Here is a 21,431-nt window from a genome sequence, read left to right as displayed (position 1 = left end):
GTATTAAATTTTATGCTGTCTGCTACAACATAAATATGGAAACAAGAATGTATCATTCCATATTATGTTGTAGTACGCAAAAACTTTCTTTATGCCTTTTTTTCGCCACCTGTAAATCCTTAGCTTCGCAATTTCCTATGGGAGGGGGACAGCTAAAATACATAAATTGTCCGCTCGGATTTCAATGTATAGAGAAATCTCTAGGAGTGCTTGTTAAGAAAGGTAATCGGTAAAATAGTGAATATTAAACACTTGGTGTTCATATCATATTATATCAAAATGTGTGTGAAATATTGAAATAAGAATAGTAGCAGCAGTAGCGTAATTGAACCTTTCATGCTCAAGAAATATGAGCTGAACTAACTTAACATTTACTCAGACAGAATCAACGAGGAACTTAAAACAGCAATGTGTGCACACAAAAAAAATAAAAAATAAATATGGCATAAGCTGTCTAAGGAGACTAATGACATCTAAGGAATGTCGGACTGTGAACAACTGCAGGATATACACATTCCATAAAAAAATTATCTACAGGAAATGGCAAAGGGGGAGAGACATAGAGGGTGAGAGACATTCCGACTTAGACATATAGTGCATACAAACGAGCAATGAGTGCAGTGACTCGCGATGAGATACGAGAGAAAGCCTGTAAGCATTAGTTTTGGTAAAATTACCCGCAGCTGATGGTATCAATGTACAAATGATAACTTTGAAACATATTTTCAACAACTTACGTTATTCTTATGTGAAGTGAAGATAAATAAATCTCTATAACTGCCGCTACCATTACAAGTAATACTGACCGCGGCGTATTAGGCCGTTCCTCAGCAGCAGGTCGCCGCGAGCAGCAGCAGCGCCATGGCGGAGCTTGGGAGAACTTGCCGCGGTCGCCAGGTCGCCGGGCCGCCTGTAACACAACACACGGCACGATGATTTATGATGCTTCACTACAGCGTGAGACAGACTGCCAAATTTGCGCGATATTATTACTATTATTATAATTTTTAGAGATCAGTTTCTTTCCTATCAGTCTCCACTTTAGAGTATGCTACTGAAGTGTTTGCCAATAACCTCCACCGATACTATCGGGGTTTATTTTTTAATGTCGTAAAATGTAGAACCCCAATTTTTTTCTTGTTTCGACGAGTCTTCTGCGTAAATTTATTTCATTGTCTGTTATTTCACTTCATTATACTCTATGATGATATGGTGAATAAACAAGAAATTAATTATATATTCGTTGTGTAAACAAACAGAGCCATTCCTTGCTGCGCTGTATTTTATTTCATCCAGACGAGTTTCGCGTTTTTTATCTAAAAGGACCATCTTCGAGATCTAGAATGACACAATTTTGTATTGGTATGTGTTATTAGTAGATTTTAATACAGTTCAGGTCCCATTTTGCACTAAATAAGCGATTACTTAGAGTTCTTTGCGTGTTTGGTTGCCGTCAGTGTTTCCTCTCTTCTGGTCACATGCTAGAGGTCACACTACAGCTCTACATACGATACATAAGCATGTTTTTAAATTCTGAACTCCTTTCTTCTAATTTTTCAGCTTATTTATCGTTATTATTATAATGCAATATCAGTCTTGTGTCACTAATTATAGATATTTGATCGAAAACTGTGATTTCATGACGTAACTATAGTAAGTTAACTATATGTCTCACACTCTTTCGTTTGTTTACGTACATATTGCCAATCTAAAGAAGTCTATGCTGAAAGTGACGTCTATTCGTTTCTATTATGTTTATCTCTGTGTTTGTTTGTGTGTTTGTTGGTGTGTGTGTATGAGAGAGAGAGAGAGAGAGAGAGAGAGAGAGAGAGAGAGAGAGAGAGAGAGACAGACAGACAGAGAGAGAGCACGAGACGGAGTATACAAACATGTTCTTTTTACCTTTGTGGAGTGAGGGTGTTGGTGGTTATTCATTGTCAGTTGTAGAATGTTGAATATGAATGTAATAGCTGCCAGAGAATGTGGAGAGGTTTATTGACAAGTGAGTAGAAGGACGTGGGTGGTATTATTATTGTTATTATAACACTATTATGGTAATAATCCTTTGTTGTAGTGTCACTCTATTATATCATCTATTAGTATAAACAATGCATTCTTTGCAATGTGGACTTGACTATTCAACAGGAATTTTATTGCAAGGTTATTAGGTACATTTATTGTTGATTGTAATTACTTTCATGTTTTCTTCTCTAATGGTCGGTTTGTGATTGTGTTCTCTGAGGCGTTCTGTAAATACACAGTGGCTTGTTCCTTACTTCCAGGCGCTCAGGTGTTCTTAGTATCTAATATCAAATGTTCTGCCTGTTTGTCCTACGTATATGCCATCGCAAGTGTTACACTGTAATTGGTAAACATCTACTTTGTGATATATTTCTTTGGTTTTTGTCACTTTTGGGTTGTATTTTTTGATAGAATTCTCTGTTGTATATGCTATGTTTATTTCCTGTCTATTGAAAAAGTTGGTGATTTTGTGTGTAAGTGTACCTTTCTATGTCACTGTCTACCAACTTGAGTTTTTTCTTACATTTTGCTGATTATTCTGTGTATTGTTATGGAACTGGGTATTTTTCACTGTGTTTGGTTCTGTTGTGATGTTGTCAATAGTTCTGTGCTTTCTGCTTTTTATTTTACTTTTAATTTTCTTGATTAGATTTGAGACTGAGTTACTATTGTAACCTTTGCTTTGATCTATCTGCATTATTATGTCAAGTTGTTTCTGGTACGTTTCTTTGTTGAGTGGCACTGTGTTGAGGCTATGGAATGTGTTGAAATGCTGCTTGCTTTTATGAGTGTGGGTGGTTCGAGCATTGGGAAATGATAACATCAATTGCTATGGTTTTATGGGAAATTTGAAGCGTATTCCTGTTGTTATGCTATTTCATTGTTACATCAAGAAAGGTAATATGGTTGTTGTATTCCATGTACATTGTTAATTTTACGTATTTATGTACATTATTGACATCAGTATCTAATTTTTCAATTTTTGTTTGTAGTTCATCCTTTAAGCAGAGGATGTCTTTCATACACCAAAATAAATGTAGTATTTTTTTATCTTTTGCGACTATTTTTGTCAAAATTATCTCTTCACTGTCCTTTATAGAAATACTTGCTAAGGTTCCTGCCACTGGGGACTCCATGGGAATCCATCCTCTTCTGAATAAAATTCATTATTGCGCTGGAAGTAACTTTGTTCTGTTGAGAACTTTGTTAATGTATTTCATTGATCCTTTCTTCAGGAAGTTCACTGTATGTTTTCAAGTACATGTCTATGATTTCTATAGGTTCTGGCAGTGGGATGTTGGAATGCATGCTTTCTATATTAAAAGAGATAAGTATTGCAGTATCTGGGATTTTTATAACTTTTATTTCTTTAATCAGCTGTGCAGTGTTTTTAATGCTTCTGTCTTCTTGTACTATTAAGTCTTCAGGCATTAATTCTAACATGTATCGCGCAAGGTTTTATGTGAGGGACTTTCTGAAATCCAGTATTGGACTTACAGGTAGTTTTGGTTTGTAGATCTTTGTCTTGAAGGGACAGGTGCTGTGGGATTAATTTATGTCAGCTTTCACTTTTGTGTTTTCCTGTGTGATATCTATATTTTTCAGAGGGTTTTTTACTTTTATCTGGAATCATTTTTGGATTTGATTTTAATGTCAGATTGTTATTTTGTGAGACGCTAATCAAGAAAATCAAAAATAAAATAAAAGCAGGAAGCATAGAATCATTGACAACATCACAACAGAACACATTGCAAAACACCCACTTTCATAACAAGTACACAGAATAATCAGCCAAATGTAAGAGAAAACTCGAGTTCGTACACAGTGAAATACAAAGGTACACTCACACACAAAATCACCAACTTTTTCGATAAACAGGAAATAAACATAGCATATACAACAGAGAATTCTATCAAAAAATACAAACCAAAACTGACAGAAACCAAAGAAATATATCAGAAAGCAGATGTTTATCAATTACAGTGTAGCACTTGTAATGGCAGATACGAAGGACAAATAGGCAGAACATTTGATATCAGGTACTAAGAACACCTGAGCGCCTGGAAGTAAGGAACAAGCCAATGTGCATTTGCAGAACGCCTCAGAGAATACAATCACAAACCGACCACTGGAGAAGAAAACATGAAAGTAATTAGAATCAACATTAAAAGCACCTACTAACCTTGCAATAAAGTAACCACGTACAGAAAGCCCAAAACAGAAGAGAAATTCCTGTTGACTGATCAAGTACACATTGCAAACAATACATTGTTTACAGTAACAGACAAAATAATAGAATAACACTAGAACAGAAGATTATTACCATAATAGTATTACAATTACAATAATAATACCACCCATATCCTTTTTTACTTACTTGTCCATAAACCTCTCCACAAAGAATTTAACCCAAAACTCAAATCAGCTGAGCACCGGAAGTTCCAACAATTCTCTGACAGCTATTACACTGATATTCAACATTCTACAACTGTCACTGCATAACCACCAACCCCCCCCCCCCTTTCTCTCTCTCTCTCTCCCTGGCCGGCCGCTGTGGCTGAGCGGTTCTAGGCGCTTCAGTCAGGATCCGGACCGACCGATACGGTCGCAGATTCGAATCCTGCCTCGCGTATGATGTTTGTGATGCCCTTAGGCTAGTTAGGTTTAAGTAGTTATAAGTTCTAGGGGATTGATGACCTCAGATGCTAAGTCCCATAGTGCTCAGAGCCATTTGGACCATCTTTCCCTCCCTCCCTCCCTCCCTCCCTCCCTCCCTCCCTCCCTCCCTCCCTCCCTCCCTCCCTCCCTCTCTCTCTCTCTCTCTCTCCCTCTCCCTCCCTCTCTCTCTCTCTCTCTCTCTCTCTCTCTCTATATATATATATATATATATATATATATATATATATGTGTGTGTGTAAACATAACAGAAATGAATAGACGTTATTTTCAGCATAGAATTCCTTAGGGTGGCGACATCTACGCAGATAAACCAAACGGGACGGAACAGTAAGTGTGAACCTCAAGAAATATTAAACAAACGAAAAAATAGTAGAGCATCAGGAAAAGATTCTGTCAATCTACATTTATTTAAATACGCGAGCAAGATAATTATAGACAGATTCTGACAATTTGATTGAAGGTCTAACATTTCTGACGTGTTCAGAACTATGATTGTATCCTGTCTTTGAGGTGTCCGTGACGGTATCCATCAAAGAGATAACTGCAGACCACGGTAGCCCGTGCTGTCAAGAGCTGTTCTGGTACAGACGGCGTTCGGCAGCTGCTCTGGCCAGCATGATGTCGAGATCTCTCATCGATTGAAACCGTCAGCTCATGGGTTCCGGTATGCACGCTCCCACTCGCGGCGTTCAGTTGACGTAACACAGAGTGACAGAATGACGTACCCGCATGAGTCATACAATCTCAGTACAAATCGATGTCCTCCCAGCCTATGACCGTTGTTGTTGCCAGAGGTGGTAGCACTGTGCACAACGTTTCGTTGTCCGTAGACACAAAAAAAAGTTATTTGCCAAACTTCCAAGTGGTGGGGTCCTAATTAAATCAGCAGCATATCTTCCCTAACCTACAAGAAATCTAACGTCTGTCATCTTCCATTTGACACAAGAATGGAATTGGGCTTTTATATCTCTTGAATATGAGAGGCAAGATAACAAAGTATACGCGAAAATCGAAAACCGTATCATCAGTACAGGAGAGATGTTGCTGCGAATGCATCAAGATTAGAACTGTAAACCATCAGAACCATTTCACATAGCAAATTTCTGGCTTTGATTTAGCTCATCTCAAGTTTTTCAATACCTTTATTGAATAACCAGATACCAAAATACGTAATTCAGGGCGTAACATACATTTTACCAAAAGAAGGAAATCAATACTTTTCTAGTTACCACCGTGTCACATGTGAAGTGTTCACATCACACATATACAAAGCAAAATTTTGTGTACACACTTGATGAAAAATATCATCAGAAGAAAAGCAAGCATGCATGAAGAAATTTCAGATCTTCATACCCTGTCCAGTCACATTGAAGTGACCACCTGTCAGAAGACTGAATAACCATCGATTGCAGCATTTTTTCAGAGTCAGTGTGTTGCCAGACGTTACCGAACGGGATGTGGAGCCGTACCACTCAAGTACCATAGCCACCTGCCCTTGGTTTCTAGGTTGAGAATGGATGACACCAACAGACCGACCCAGGTGGTCCCACAATTACTTGATGGAGTTAAGGCTGGAGAGTTTGGTGGCCTACAGAACAGGGTAAACTCATACTTGTGTTGACCCACCGTGCCTTCCAGAATGACGAGAGCACCCAGGAAATGGCACGAAAGAATTCCCCAGACCACGAGGCTTCCTGCATCGGCTGGACCTTTCATACATTTCACGCCGTACACGCCAGCAGCCATCTGTCCGATGGAGCATAAAAAGTTATTCATCTGCAAAGGCCACTTGTCACCACTCAGTGGACGCGATGCTGCGGTACTGGCATGCAAATTCCAGTATTCGTCGTTGACGAACAGCAGTCCCATGTGTGCATGAACCAGACCGTCCGCTGAGGTCATTACCCAGGATCGTTCGATGAACGATCGTTGAGATGACACTGTTGGTGACTCCTTAGTTCATTTAGTCGGTCAGCTGCTCCCAGCTGCACTCGTCAAAACACGTCTCTGCAACCATAATTAAAGTGTTCACCCCTATCTCATACTGCCCAAGGTGGACCACACCTGCCTCGGCGCAGGTTTTGGATACTGCCATTTTCCCATGCACGGCATACTTTAACCAATTATCATGCCCTTTTGGACGCCAGATAAATAGCTGCTTGGCGCATTACTACAACGGCTGCACTGTTTTCCGCGTACCCCGACACGCTTTTTATACCATCCATTGCAAGTGCTGCTACCTGCCGTGGTTATCACACTTTAACTTCGAACAGTGGTGACCGTCACATTAATGTGACTGAACCGTGATGATTCTAATATACACTAGACACAAAACCGTACTTATTTCTGGCCCCTATTGAAAACAAGAAATTTTCAGCCAACATAGTTTATCATATGTGAAAATTACCGAACTATCAGTTTAATAAGTCATGGCTCTAAAATACTAACACGGGTTTCTTTACAGACGATTGGAAAAACTGGTAGAATCCGACATGGTGGAGGATCACTTTGGATTCCGTAGAAATGTTGGAATACGTGAGGCAATACTGACCCTACGACTTATCTTAGAAGATAGATTAAGGAAAGGAAAACCTACGTTTCTAGCATTTGTAGACTTATAGAAGGCTTTTGGCAATGTTGACTGGAATATTCTCTTTCAAATTCTATAGGTGGCAGGGCCAAATAGAGGGAGCGAAAGGCTATATACAATTTATACAGAAACCAGATGGCAGTCATCTGAGTCGTGGATTATGAGAGGGAAGCAGTGGTTGGGAAGGGAGTGAGACAGGGTTGTAGCCTACACCCGATGTTATTCAGTGTGTATATTGAGCAAACAGTAAATGAAACAAAAGATGAATTTGGAGTAGGAAATAAAATCCATGGAGAAGGAGTAAAAACTTTGAGGTTTGCCGATGACATTGTAATTATGTCAGAGACAGCAAAGGACCTTGAAGAGCTGTTGAACGGAATGGACAGTGTCTTGAAAGGAGAATACAAGATCAACATGAAGAAAAGAAAAACGAGGATAACGAAATTTAGTCGAATTAAATCAGGTGATGCTACGGGAATTAGATTAGGAAATGAGACACTTAAAGTAGTACATGAGTTTTCCTATTTGGGGGAGCAAAATAACTGATGAAGGTCGAAGTAGAAATGATATAATATGTAGACTGGGAATGGCAAGGAAAGCGTTTCTGGAGAAGAGGAATTTGTTAACATCGAGTATAGATTTAAGTGTCAGAAAGACTTTTCTGAAAGTATTTGTGTGGGGTGTACCATGTATAGAAGTAAAACATGGACGATAACTAGTTTAGACAATAAGAGAACAGATGCTTTCGAAATGTGGTGCTACAGAAAAATACTGAAGATTAGATGGGTAGATCACGTAACTAACGAGGAGGTACTGAACAGAATGGGAGAGAAGAGGAATTTGTGTCACAACTTGACTAGAAGAAGGGATCAGTCGGTAGGACATGTTCCGAGGCATCAAGGGATCACCAGTTTAGTGTTGGAGGGCAGTGTGGAGGGTAAAAATAGTAGAGGGAGACCATGACATGAATACATTAAGCAGATTCAGAAGGATGGGTTGGGTTCGGTTGTTTGGGGAAGGAGACCAGACAGCAAGGTCATCGGTCTCATTGGATTTGGTGAATAAGGGGAAGGAAGTCGGCCGTGCCCTTTCAAAGGAACCATCCCGGCATTTGCCTGGAGTGATCTAGGGAAATCACGGAAAACCTAAATGACGATGGCCGAAAGCGGGATTGAACAGTCGTCCTCCCGAATGCGAGTCCAGTGTCTAACCACTGCGCCACCTCGCTCGGTCAGAAGGATGTAAGTTGCAGTAGTAATTTGGAATAAAGAAGCTTGCACAGGATAGAGTAGCATGGAGGGCTGCATCAAACCAGTTTATGGACTGAAGACCACAACAACAGGTCAAAGCTATTGGGTTCAAGATGAGGACGGATCTGAAATTGGACTTCTGAATTAATACAACACCTCCAAGTATTTAGGCGTCCTTCGAAGAGGACAATTTATGCAGTAACCCAGAAAATAAAGAATCACATTTACAAACGTAAAGAGTTCTTCGAATTTCGAATCTAAACTAAATGGCAAAACCGCCACCAGGAATGGTCAGCATAATGAGGGTGGATTATGACTGAAGAACGAATGCAGCATAGACGAAAGAGTAATAACAAGGAGAACAGCGACTTGCTTCCTTCTAAAACAGTGAATGACAGAGTAGCGGAAAAGTTGAGAGAAAACCCCTATTCAGTGAAGACGATTACACCTGTTGTGAATTTTCAAATTTTCCTGGCGAATTGACTGTTCAAACAAATTTCGGGCTTGCAGCCGGTCGTCTATCAATGTTTCGCACGATATTTCAACTGGGCACCTGCCAGTCATCTTCAGGTGAGCCGTCGCAGACTGGCGATAACGTCCTCCGCTCCGCAATATGTAGCGTACTGTAACTAATCTGCGCATGCGCGAAAACTAGATAGTTGAACCAACACTGCCCGCCGGCAGCGCCCTCGCTGCTGGAATAGCGGAACTCAGTCGCCCTCTGCGTTGCTGTTTGCCACGGCCGTCGACGCACTCTGTCGTCCTCGATTTGAGCACGATTTAACAGATTTTCCACCAGTCGTATTTCTACGGATTCTTTAATAATGGAGTCCCAGAAAGACGTTGCTGTGGACAAAATAATTGTTTTCTCATTCTCCATTGAATGTCCAGTAGAAATACAATGTTCAGCAATAGCGGACTTGCTTGGCTGCAAAAGGCGGGTGTAACGTCGATGTTCAGTGCAGCGTTCTTTCACGGTGCGTGTGGTTTGACCTATGTAAGCCATACCACATTGGCACGGTATCTTGTAAATTCCGGCCTTTCGTAGTAACAGATTGTCCTTAACTGATCCCACAAGGTCCGCAATCTTCGATGGTGGGCGGAAAACCACTTTTACCTGAAATTTTCGGAGGATTCTTGCTATTTTAAACGAAGTGTTGCCAACGAAAGGAAGAAAAGCTAAAGATTGTTCCGGCATATTCTCCTCTTTATTCACTTCCTGCTTCTTAGTTTTAACTGTTATTGCCCTGTTAATCTGCTGGATGGAATACCCATTTTCGCTGAATACTGTCCTCAGATGGGCGAGTTCTTGAGATAAGCTATCTAGATCTGAGACGGTATGAGCTCTATGAACAAGTGTTTTAAGCAAACTCATGGTTTGCGATGGGTGATGGCAACTCGATGCTTGCAGGTACAAATCAGTATGAATGGGTTTCTGGTAAACTGAATGCCCTAGACAACCATCATTCTTCCTTCGAACGAGGACATCCAAGAAAGGCAAACAACCATCATTCTCTATTTCCATGGTGAACTGGATGTTGCTATGAATGGAGTTGAGGTGATGTAGAAACTCCATTAATTTATCTTCTCCATGAGCCCACACTATGAAAGTGTCATCCACATACCGCCAAAAAACTGTTGGCTTCAGGGCAGCTGAATCAAGCGCTCTCTCTTCAAAATCCTCCATAAAAAGTTTGGCGACCAAAGGAGACAGGGGGCTACCCATGGCGACACCGTCAATCTAGTCAAAATATTCTTGATTAAACATAAAATAAGTTGAGGAAAGTGCGTGCCTGAACAAAGCAGTGATATCAAAAGGAAACCTGTTACCAATCAGTGTCAAAGAATCTGCAGGAGGAACTTTTGTAAAAAGTGAGACCACATCAAAACTTACTAGAGGGTCTACACCGCTAAGACGAAGAACCCCCAGGCTATTGAAAAAATCAGCTGAGTTTCGTATGTGATGTGAGCACTTGCCTACGAAAGGTCTCAGTAAGGAAGCGAGATGTTTAGCTAAATCATATGTAGGAGCTCCAATGTCGCTCACTATTGGACGCAGAGGAAGACCCTCATTATGAATCTTTGGAAGGCCATACTGTCTTGGAGGTACACAACCATGTGGTTTTAACCTCTTGATGGTCTCTTGTGGTAAGGAGGAGGAATTTAATAGTGCTGAAGTTTTTCGTTGCACACGTCCTGTAGGATCGTAATCAATCCTCCTATAAGTAGAGTCACTTAGCAGACCATACATCTTATCTTTATACACACCACGAGGTAACAAAACAGTTGCATTACCTTTGTCAGCTTTCAATACCACTATGTCAGGGTCCTCTCTCAGATTTTGTAATCCAGCCCTTTCTGCAGAGGTTAAATTACTGCGTTGAGTAGGAGCCTTCAACAGAGCACGGCAAGTTTCCCTTCTTATTTCGTCTGCGGCGTCCAAAGGAAGACGACGTACAGCTTCTTCAACACCACTCAAAATACTTATTAATGGCGGTGCTGTGGGTGTAGGTGCAAAATTGAGTCCCTTGCTTAATACAGACAGCGTAGCGTCGTCCAAATTCTTCTCCGTGAGATTGACAACGGAACGTAGTACCATTATCCCTTCTGGCGACGGCTTCTGTGGCAACAGTCGATCAAATTTGGATATCTGCCGACAATTAGCATAATTGTGGATCCACTCGAAATTGGTCGAAGTCACTCCATCAACCCAGTCCCATGATACAGGGGAAAGATACCTTGCAACCTACAGATGTAACTGGTAAAGTTCTGCTGAAATAGCATCTAACCTTCGTCTTGTATAGCAAATCCTCTCCTTGACAATAGCATGACTAGCCTTCTCAGTAATCTTCCGTGCAGTAGCGGTCTTAATGAAATGAGTCACTCTAGCAAATTTTGGTATTATGCCGTGGTCCCGACATCTCAATAAAAAGGTTAATGTACTTAAAAGCTTTGCTCTTTTACCACGTAGCTTCTCGAAACTTCGGATATGTGAGAACATCTACTCCCCGTAAAGGCGTCTAATGTGAATTTTAAAATTTTCTCGGCGAATTGACTGTTCAAACAAATTTCGGGCTTGCAGCCGGTCTTCGTTCAATACTTCGCACGATATTTCAACTGGGCACCTGCCAGTCATCTTCAGGTGAGCCGTCGCAGAATGGCGATAACGTCCTCCGCTCCGCAATATATAGCGTACTGTAACTAATCTGCGCATGCGTCGAAAACTTGATAGTTGAACCAACACTGCCCGCCGGCAGCGCCCTCGCTGCTGGAATAGCGGAACACAGCCGCCCTCTGCGTTGCTGTTTGCCACGGCCGTCGACGCACTCTGTCGTCCTCGATTTGAGCACGATTTAACAGATTTTCCGCCAGTCGTATTTCTACGGATTCTTTAATAATGGAGTCCCAGAAAGACGTTGCTGTGGACAAAATCATTGTTTTCTTCTACTCCATTGAATGTCCGGTAGAAATACAATGTTCAACAATAGCGGACTTGCTTGGCTGCAAAAGGCGGGTGTTACGTTGATGTTCAGTGCAGCGTTCTTTCACGGTGCGTGTGGTTTGACCTATGTAAGCCATACCACATTGGCACGGTATCTTGTAAATTCCGGCCTTTCGTAGTAACAGATTGTCCTTAACTGGTCCCACAAGGTCCGCAATCTTCGATGGTGGGCGGAAAACCACTTTTACCTGAAATTTTCGGAGGATTCTTGCTATTTTAAACGAAGTGTTGCCAATGAAAGGAAGATAAGCTAAAGATTGTTCCGGCATATTCTCCTCTTTATTCACTTCCTGCTTCTTAGTTTTGACTGTTAGTGCCCTGTTAATCTGCTGGATGGAATACCCATTTTCGCTGAATACTGTCCTCAGATGGGCGAGTTCTTGAGATAAGCTATCTAGATCTGAGACAACCATCATTCTTCCTTCGAACGAGGACATCCAAGAAAGGCAAATAACCATCTTTCTCTATTTCCAAGGTGAACAGGATGTTGCTATGAATGGAGTTGAGGTGATGTTGAAACTCCACTAATTTATCTTCTCCACGAGGCCACACTATGATGGTTGTCTAGGGCATTCAGTTTACCGGAAACCCACTCATACTGATTTGTACCTGCAAGCATCGAGTTGCCATCACCCATCGCAAACCATGAGTTTGCTTAAAACACTTGTTCATAGAGCTCATACCATCTCAGATCTAGATAGCTTATCTGAAGAACTCGCCCATCTGAGGACAGTATTCAGCGAAAATGGGTATTCCATCCGGTAGATTAACAGGCAATAACAGTTAAAACTAAGAAGCAGGAAGTGAATAAAGAGGAGAATATGCCGGAACAATCTTTAGCTTATCTTCCTTTCATTGGCAACACTTCGTTTAAAATAGCAAGAATCCTCCGAAAATTTCAGGTAAAAGTGGTTTTCCGCCCACCATCGAAGATTGCGGACCTTGTGGGATCAGTTAAGGACAATCTGTTACTACGAAAGGCCGGAATTTACAAGATACCGTACCAATGTGGTATGGCTTACATAGGTCAAACCACACGCACCGTGAAAGAACGATGCACTGAACATCAACGTAACACCCGCCTTTTGCAACCAAGCAAGTCCGCTATTGTTGAACATTGTATTTCTACCGGACATTCAATGGAGTATGAGAAAGCAATGATTTTGTCCACAGCAACGTCTTTCTGGGACTCCATTATTAAAGAATCCGTAGAAATACGACTGGCGGAAAATCTGCTAAATCGTGCTCAAATCGAGGACGACAGAGTGCGTCGACGGCCGTGGCAAACAGCAACGCAGAGGGCGACTGAGTTCCGCTATTCCAGCAGCGAGGGCGCTGCCGGCGGGCAGTGTTGGTTCAACTATCAAGTTTTCGACGCATGCGCAGATTAGTTACAGTACGCTATATATTGCGGAGCGGAGGACGTTATCGCCATTCTGCGACGGCTCACCTGAAGATGACTGGCAATTGCCCAGTTGAAATATCGTGCGAAGTATTGAACAACGACTGGCTGCAAGCCCGAAATTTGTTTGAACGATTACACCTGTTGGTTGAAGCAAGGAGGATATCAGAAGCAGACTGACACAGACAAACACAACTTTCTTAAAAAATGAGGACTGATGAAACGCAATAGCTCCCAAATGTCTACATGAGTAGCTCAACATGGTATGGAAATTGTAACACTGAAAATTCAGATAAAATATCTTCTGCGCCATGTAAAAGTTTTCGTCGTTTAATACCATCGTTAACGTGTAACGTGCTTCTAACTCTAAATCTGTAAGCTTCATTACAGAAAGTGCACCGAAGAGCCACAAAACTGGTACACCTGCCCAACATCGTATGGGGCTCCCGCGAGCACGCTCAAGTGCCGCAACACGACGTGGCATGAACTCGACTACTGTCTGAAGTGCTGGAGGGAAATCACACCATGAATCCTGCAGGGTGGCCTATAAATCCGTAAGAGTACGAGGGAGTGGAAGTCTCGTCTGAACAGCAAGCTGCAAGGCGTCCCAGATATGCTCGATAATGTTCATGTCTGGGGGTTTGGTGGCCAGCCGAAGTGTTTAAATTCAGAAGAGTGTTCCTGGAGCCACTCTGTAGCAATCCTGAATGTGTGGGGTGTCACATTGTCCTGCTGGAATTGGCCAAGTCCGTCGAAATGCACAATGGACATGAATTAATACTGGTGATCAGACAAAATGCTTACGTACGTGTCACCTGCCAGAGTCGTATCTAGGCGTATCAGGCGTCCCATATCACTCTTATTGCACACACCTCACACAATTACGGAGCTTCCACCAGCTTGAACAATCCCCTGCTGACATGCTCGGTTCATGGATTCAGAAGGTTGTCTCCATACCCGTACACGTCCATCCACTCAAAATAATTTGAGCAAGACTCGTTCGCAACATGTGGCCAGTCGTCAACAGTCCAATGTCGGTGTTGACGGGCGTAGGCAAGGAGTAAAGGTTTGCGTCGTGCAGTCATCAAGGGTACACGCGTCGGCCTTCGGCTCAGAAAATCCATATCGATGATGTTTCGTTGGATGGTTCGCACGATGACTCCTATTGATGGCCCAGCATTGAAATTTGCAGCAATTTGGGGAAGGGCTGCAGTGCTGTCACGTTGAACGAATCTCTTCAGTCGTCGTTGGTTCCGTTCTTGCTGGGTCTTTTTCCGGCAGCAGTCATGTTGGAGGTTTGATGTTTTACCGGATTTCTGATATTCTCGGCACACTCGTGAAACGGTCGTAGGGAAAACCCCAACTTCAACGCTACCTCGGAGATCCTGTGTTCCATCCCTTGTGCGCCGACAATAACACCATGGTCAAACTTACGTAAATCTTGATAACCTGTCATTGTAGCAGCAGTAACCGATCTAAGAACTGCGCCAGATGCTTGTTGTCTTATATAGCCAGCGCCGTATTCTGTCTGTTTCCATATTTCCGTGTTTGAATACGCATGCCTATACCAGTTTCTTTGGCGCTTCAGTGTATTTTTATTATATAATGAATGTAATATTGTATTTATTTGTGAATGTATGTAATCGACTGTAATTATATTGTGAATTCAGTAAATTGCTGGATAATAGCCAAGGAAACTTTGTTTAACTGTGTCGATAGTTACGACGAAATTGCAGTACTATTCCGTTGTTTATCTTTGCTTATGGAGAATCTCCGTCGCGCTACGAGTGGGGAGGAAGCAGCGCAGCTTGTGTCATAAAAGAGTACGGAAGTGTTTGTTGGGCATTCGCGCAGATGCGGTGTGCAGTATGATCGCACCAGTGTAGGCTCACCTACTTCGTTAACCCGCTGGCATTGGCAGCAAGGTAGCAGTGAACAGGCGGAGGAGCTCCATTTCTAACTATTGCCTGGGACATAATGATCCGTGACTCTGACTCGTGATTCTGAACCAGCAGCAGCAACAGCCGCCGCTCAAGCTTATCGCCGGCTACATTCTTCGTTGTACGCACAGCTACAACATCATAGCCCTGTTAACTAACACATTATAACAAACATTGTACAGGCCTTACCCACTGGTATTTCTCTCACAACCTTTGACAAACTTTGCTGAATAGTAACCTGCGATAGTTAAAGTTGTAGGGCACCTATGTTGTACGTTTTGTCAGATAATATTACCAAGCAGAGTCCCTTTCCTTTACATGCAGTCTCCGAGTGTCGTAAAAATATGAAAATTTTTATCTATTTACTACCAGTTTTGTTTGTTTGCTAATGACCAGCTTCAGTCTAAATTTTGCTCTCTCAGTGACTGTTCATTCTTGTATTGCATAACAGTGGCGTAACAAATTTGCTATTTTCAGTATTAACTTCAATCACTTAAAGTAACACAAGGTTTGACTAGGAAAACTACTAACTAAGGGTACAGCACAAATTAAGGGATCACAATTTCAATTTTTTCTGTATTTAGCGGGACAAGAGACTTTTGATAGCTTAATACGTACTTTATTGTTCTTATGTTACTGTAAAGTCATTGGCTCATTTGCTTAAAGCGAATCCAATACCGTCTTTCACTAATTAAAAGTAAATTGCTTGCCTTTTCCCAAATTTTGCATTACGTTATGCTGATGAAACTGAAAGTCATTTTTTACTTAACAAATTTCCAGTTACATTGAGTACTTTATTTAACTTTACTTTCAAAATTTAGTATTTCAGATGAAGTAACTGAAAACTCATTGCTTTCTGATTCATTTGTTGTATCTTGTACTGTTGTATTGTGGAAAAATGTGACAAACTTCTGCTGCCACGCCAGTGATTATTTGCTTGATTTCCTTTGCCATTTCCTTTCTTAGGATCCGGGATATTCGTTGCCCTAGTGAGCTGCCGACCGTTTAGTTATCTTTTTTTTTTTTGCTGCTAATTAGTATTTTTTGTATTAAATATTACGTCGCATTCCCCTCCCCCCCCCCCCCCCCCAATGTTGTTTTTGAGCGATCACACCTAATTCAATCCGTTTTAAAATTATCATCAGTATTTCGATTAGGTTTAGAATAGATTCTCTTTTCAGAATGGTCTGTTGCACACTTTCCTCCTTTTAACTAGCATTATTTTTCTTCGGTAACGATAGCATTACGCTCCGTAAAATTTCACTGGGCATACACAAGCACGGTCATTTACATCGCAGTACAGTAGGCCGACTAGGAAGGGGCAGGTTACAAAGCGAAACGTGAATAATCAGAAATCTGGAGATGAAGTACCGGATTTATTAAAGAATTTAATGTGGAGGAGTGCGAAACGAAGATGTGCTAAAATGAATAGACGAAAGAAATATGATTGAGATCCTTACGAGATTAATGGACAGGTTAGGCGAACGCTTACTAAGCCATCCAGAAATTGTTAACTTATAGCTGAAAGGAGCGTAGTTCGAACAGGAAAAGTAGCAGGGTCAGAGAAAGACAAGAATATGTTAACAGACTGTTGAAAAAGTGTAACAGTTACTCGGCGATGAAAAGACTACCACAAAATTAGGAAATATCTAGGACTGAATCACTTGAGTTTCAGACCAAATCATAAAACAAACAAAACGAACATACAGTTTAGTACATTGAGGGGCAGTATGATAGTTTCCTGGGAAACGGATTTGTTATCGCTTCACATCAGTTCCCACAGAGCATTTTGCTACGAAAGTGATGGCGGTAAATTGCACGCGACATCCAGGAAATACTGGACCACAGAGTTAGACTACGGCATAGGATAGTCCTCACTTTGTTGGACGTCCATAAGGAATCGTCTGCTATGTCTAATAGACGCTGGAGCACTGAAATGGCTGTGCACTTGTTTGTGTGGATTTCTCAGTTTCATCCGTTGAGTGACACGCTCTTTGCATGCATATGTTTGCCTCGTATTAACTGCACAGAAATCACAAACTCTCTGATGTTATGGACAGTGGAAATGTCGTCGATAAGACTGCACTGGACACTTGAACGATATTTTCATACTGAAATGGACAATTGAAAGTCGTCTCTCAGACTGCAATGAAACTGGGACATCATGGCTAGCAGTTACCAAAATGTAGGGTTTTGGATAATTCGCTCCTCAACATATTTTATACTGAGGGTATTCAGAGCAGAGTTTAAGGCAGAACTCTCCTTGTACGGATTTCATACGTCGTGGTGCAGCAGGACAACGAGCAGCTACACTGAACAGCCAAAGCATTATGACCACTGCCCATCGCGACATTGAGTGCCGCCTGATGGCGTTTCGGGCACGTGACTCGATAGCAACAGTATGTAAGCGGAGCGGACGCGGACGGAGGATCAGCCCAGCGAGATATGGGCTACAAATGGGGAAACCCATTGAGATAAGTGACTTTGACAAAGGGCAGAATATTATTACGCAGGGCCTCTGAACGGGCATTTGGAAAACGGCGAAGCTGGTAGAATGTTCACGTTCTACTCTCGTGAGCATCTACAGAAAGAGATAGAAGGACAGTGAAACTACCACTAGCCGCTAAATGGTTGGACGTCCACGACTATTCAGAGAACGTGCGGCTCGGAGGCTTGCCTGCTCTGTAAAGTGCAAAAGACCTCTGGCATCTCTGCCGAAAGAGCACAATGCAGACGCATCCACATGTGTTACGGAACACACTGTATATTGTTGAACACGGAGCTCCGTAGCACACCACCCATTCGTGTTCACATGTTGACCGAACGACATCGTTAGTTACGATTTGCAGTGGGCACAGAGCCATTTTGATTCGACCGTCGGCAATGTCCAAGATGACTGCCTACCGAAGTGGCAGAGTCCTACATATCGAATGTGTGATTGTAAATTGATCATGCGAGTCTGGTGATCAATTATTTGTGATCGTAATTTTTATTTGTTTTCTGTCGTTCCCTTAGTTGTTGTAAATTACATACCTCCGTGAATTGTTTGTAAGTTAGCAGGGAAACCCAGACAATTTCTGTCGGTAGTGAATAGGATGTCTGGTGTTATTGACGGTTCTTAGGCGGATTCTCTCACAGAGAAAAATATAGTTCCATGCTGATCCAGTGTAGAAAATTGTTTGACTTTTTGGCGACAGTATGGAGTACTACCGACCGAGAAACGGAGGGACTGTGTAAACTGAGGTGGTGCGAAGTGTGTAAAACTTCGTAAGAAGAGTTTAGATGAAATACCGTTACAATTTCATTGCGGATAGTGCGAAAAACGAACGAGTATCAGGAAGAATACGTGGTTCGACTTTTCCAAATTATCCATCCAGACCAGCGTAATTCTTCTCTCTTGCTGGATTCGAGATTACACCTTGCAAGTAACAGCATCGGAAACTGACTTCTCTGTTAATACTGTGTGCCAGTATTTCGGGTTTTGCAGAGAAGTGTGTTATGTGGTAGTGACGAGCGACAGTGTACCTATTGCTGAGCCGAGTAAAGTTGTGGAAGTGGACTAATCGCACGTAGCAAGAAGGAAGAACCAGAAGGACGATCTTAAAAGATTGAAATCGATCATATTTGGGTGGTCGGCCGTGTAGAACGAGAGTCCCGGAAGTGATTCGTTGTGAGAGTGTTGCCCAGAGACCAGGACACTTTAGTACGTCTGATAAAGCACTTCATACTGCCTCGTAGTAAAATCATTACAGACAAGTTTCAGTCCTACAAGACACTCAAAGCAGAAGGATTCGAACACGAGTTCGTCAACCACTCTATAGAGTACGTGTCTTCGTATGACCGCAGTGTGCAAACGCAGAACATCGAGCGGCTATGGAAATCTGAGAAGTGTTAAGTTAAAAGAGAAGGGCGTCCAGGAGAAAGAGCGGAACTATACTTGTTTCAGTACCTCTGTTTCCACAACTTGCGTTTGCAGGGAAATGTTAACGCATGTGACAGACACTCTACCCATATTCCCGCATGATATTGGCAGAGTTTACCCAGACCATGGCCAAAAGGAAATTGTTCCCGTAGCGTACACATCACATGGACTTTCACATCACAACACCGACGACGAGTAAGGTAAGTCGTCTCCTTTGTAATTACACGTATTTTCGTAATGCTCTTATTTTGTCGTTGCTTTAGTGACCACTACAAACGTACTCATAACTCCCGCCACCAGAGTCGCATGGTCGATTTACGGTATCATGTTCCATATGTATCGTTTTGACCTCGCGACTTCGATTATTCTTGGAAATTTCCCGGCATCGATCAATGGAAACGTGTTGGCTCTTTGGGTGAAACACGTTTTTGCCGCACGAGGTCATTGGTCGTCTCCGTAGACGCAGTCATCGAGGTGAACGGCGACTCGAAGTGTGCAGCGCGCCACGGACGCAGGCTGGTGGGGGCAGTATTATATTATGGGAGACATTCTCACGCGCTTTCATGGGACCTGTGGTATTAATCGAAGGCACACCGACAGCTGCGAACCACCTGCATTCCTTCACTCTTGATGTCTTCCCCAACGGCGATGTCACCTTTCAGCTGTATAATTCTCCATATCTCGAAACCAGAACCGCGGTACAGTGGTCTTTGGAGCACGTAGTTAACTCACGCTGATGTCTCAGCTGCTGAATTCACGTAACGTAAATCCTAAAGAACGCATCTGGATCGTTATGGGGCGCTATCACCGCGTATGCAAACCAGCGGCCAGTTATTTACGGGTATTACATGACCTGTGCCTAGATTTCTAATGCCACATACCTCCACAAACCTACGAAACAAACTGTCGGGTCAGTGATACGCAGAATCGGTGATGTATTCTGTTCCAAAGATGGACAGACGAGCTATTAAGCAGGTTGTCGTAATGTTTTGGATCGTGTATACAAAACAGGATATGTGCCTTCTTCGTAGAATAAGTTCACTGCTTCTACGCTGTACATGTTCACCTGTCATGTCGATTGAAGTTGTCTAGCTGTCTGCGATACTGCTGGTCTGCGTTCACTCATCATTTTCTTTTGTCTTTTAGCAACCACTTTTTTTGCTTGATGGGCTCACCTAACAACTGTATTCTTTATCACCTCCATGAGACATCACTCTAGTATCATGTAACACCGCGGGTAGCTTTGATTAGGACGTCAGTTGAACAAAGCAGAGGGTCGACAAATTTCTTCATGTATGCTATATCCCGTTGAGGGTAGTAAGCCAGGATTACATATGACAGAGCTACCAAACTGCGCACCTACAGGTTAGTATATTTCACCCGGAATTTCAAGTAGCATCGCGCAACAGTGAAATTGTAAATTGCATTAAACCACCCAAGTGTTATCAGTTCATCCCGCTGATAACGAAAGAAAATGGAAAATTCGCTTTGGTTTTCGTTTCACAGGTGTTCTCATCGATAAAGGAAGATGAAACTTAGTGGAAAAACAGGTATAAGTTTTATGTACGGCGGCTGGTCCCGGCGGAGGTTCGAGTCCTCCCTTGGGCATGGGTGTGTATGTTTGTCCTCAGGATAATTTAGGTTAAATAGTGTGTAAGCTTAGGGACTGATAACCTTAGCAATTAAATCCCATGAGATTTCACAAACATTTGAACAATTTTGTTATATATGGCCAGAGTAAACCAATGCAATAATAATACTAATCAATGCTCACTTCGCACAAGCTTAAAAGCTTACTTCATTTAATACTGTAGTTTGTAGTGATCGTAATTCGTCCTTATATTTTGTCCTAAACCGAGTTTTACATATCTATTTTGTGTGAGATGAATTTGAAACGAGCTTGTGTGATGATTTTCGAAATCACCGTTATTATGTAGCAGTAATTAATTTGTGTAGAAAAAAAAGTAAATCGCACAAAATTTAGTTAAGAGTGCGGACAAGATTTGCTAAGTCTGTGGAGAAATGACACATTCTTCGCAAGAAATAGAATACAGCAATTACTGAAAAAAAAACTATCACAGATATTTTGACACTATAATCGAATATGGACCCCATATGTTGTAT

The 21,431-nt window shown here is 42.0% G+C and overlaps 1 protein-coding gene across 1 annotated transcript in view; it reads right to left on the bottom strand.

Moving 5' to 3' along the window:
* Positions 1–21,431, bottom strand: part of LOC124795700 — a 673,305-nt gene that overhangs the window by 41,005 nt on the left and 610,869 nt on the right. Inside the window, exon 7 of the mRNA XM_047259781.1 lies at positions 807–910. Coding sequence (XP_047115737.1) covers positions 828–910 — 83 coding nt within the window. The 3' untranslated portion in view covers positions 807–827. The remainder of the gene's footprint in view (positions 1–806; positions 911–21,431) is intronic.

Source organism: Schistocerca piceifrons, chromosome 4, assembly GCF_021461385.2.
Source record: "Schistocerca piceifrons isolate TAMUIC-IGC-003096 chromosome 4, iqSchPice1.1, whole genome shotgun sequence".
Lineage (NCBI taxonomy): Eukaryota > Metazoa > Arthropoda > Insecta > Orthoptera > Acrididae > Schistocerca > Schistocerca piceifrons.
The sequence above is the reverse complement of the archived record's forward strand: the minus strand, read 5'-3'. Positions and strand labels throughout refer to the sequence as shown.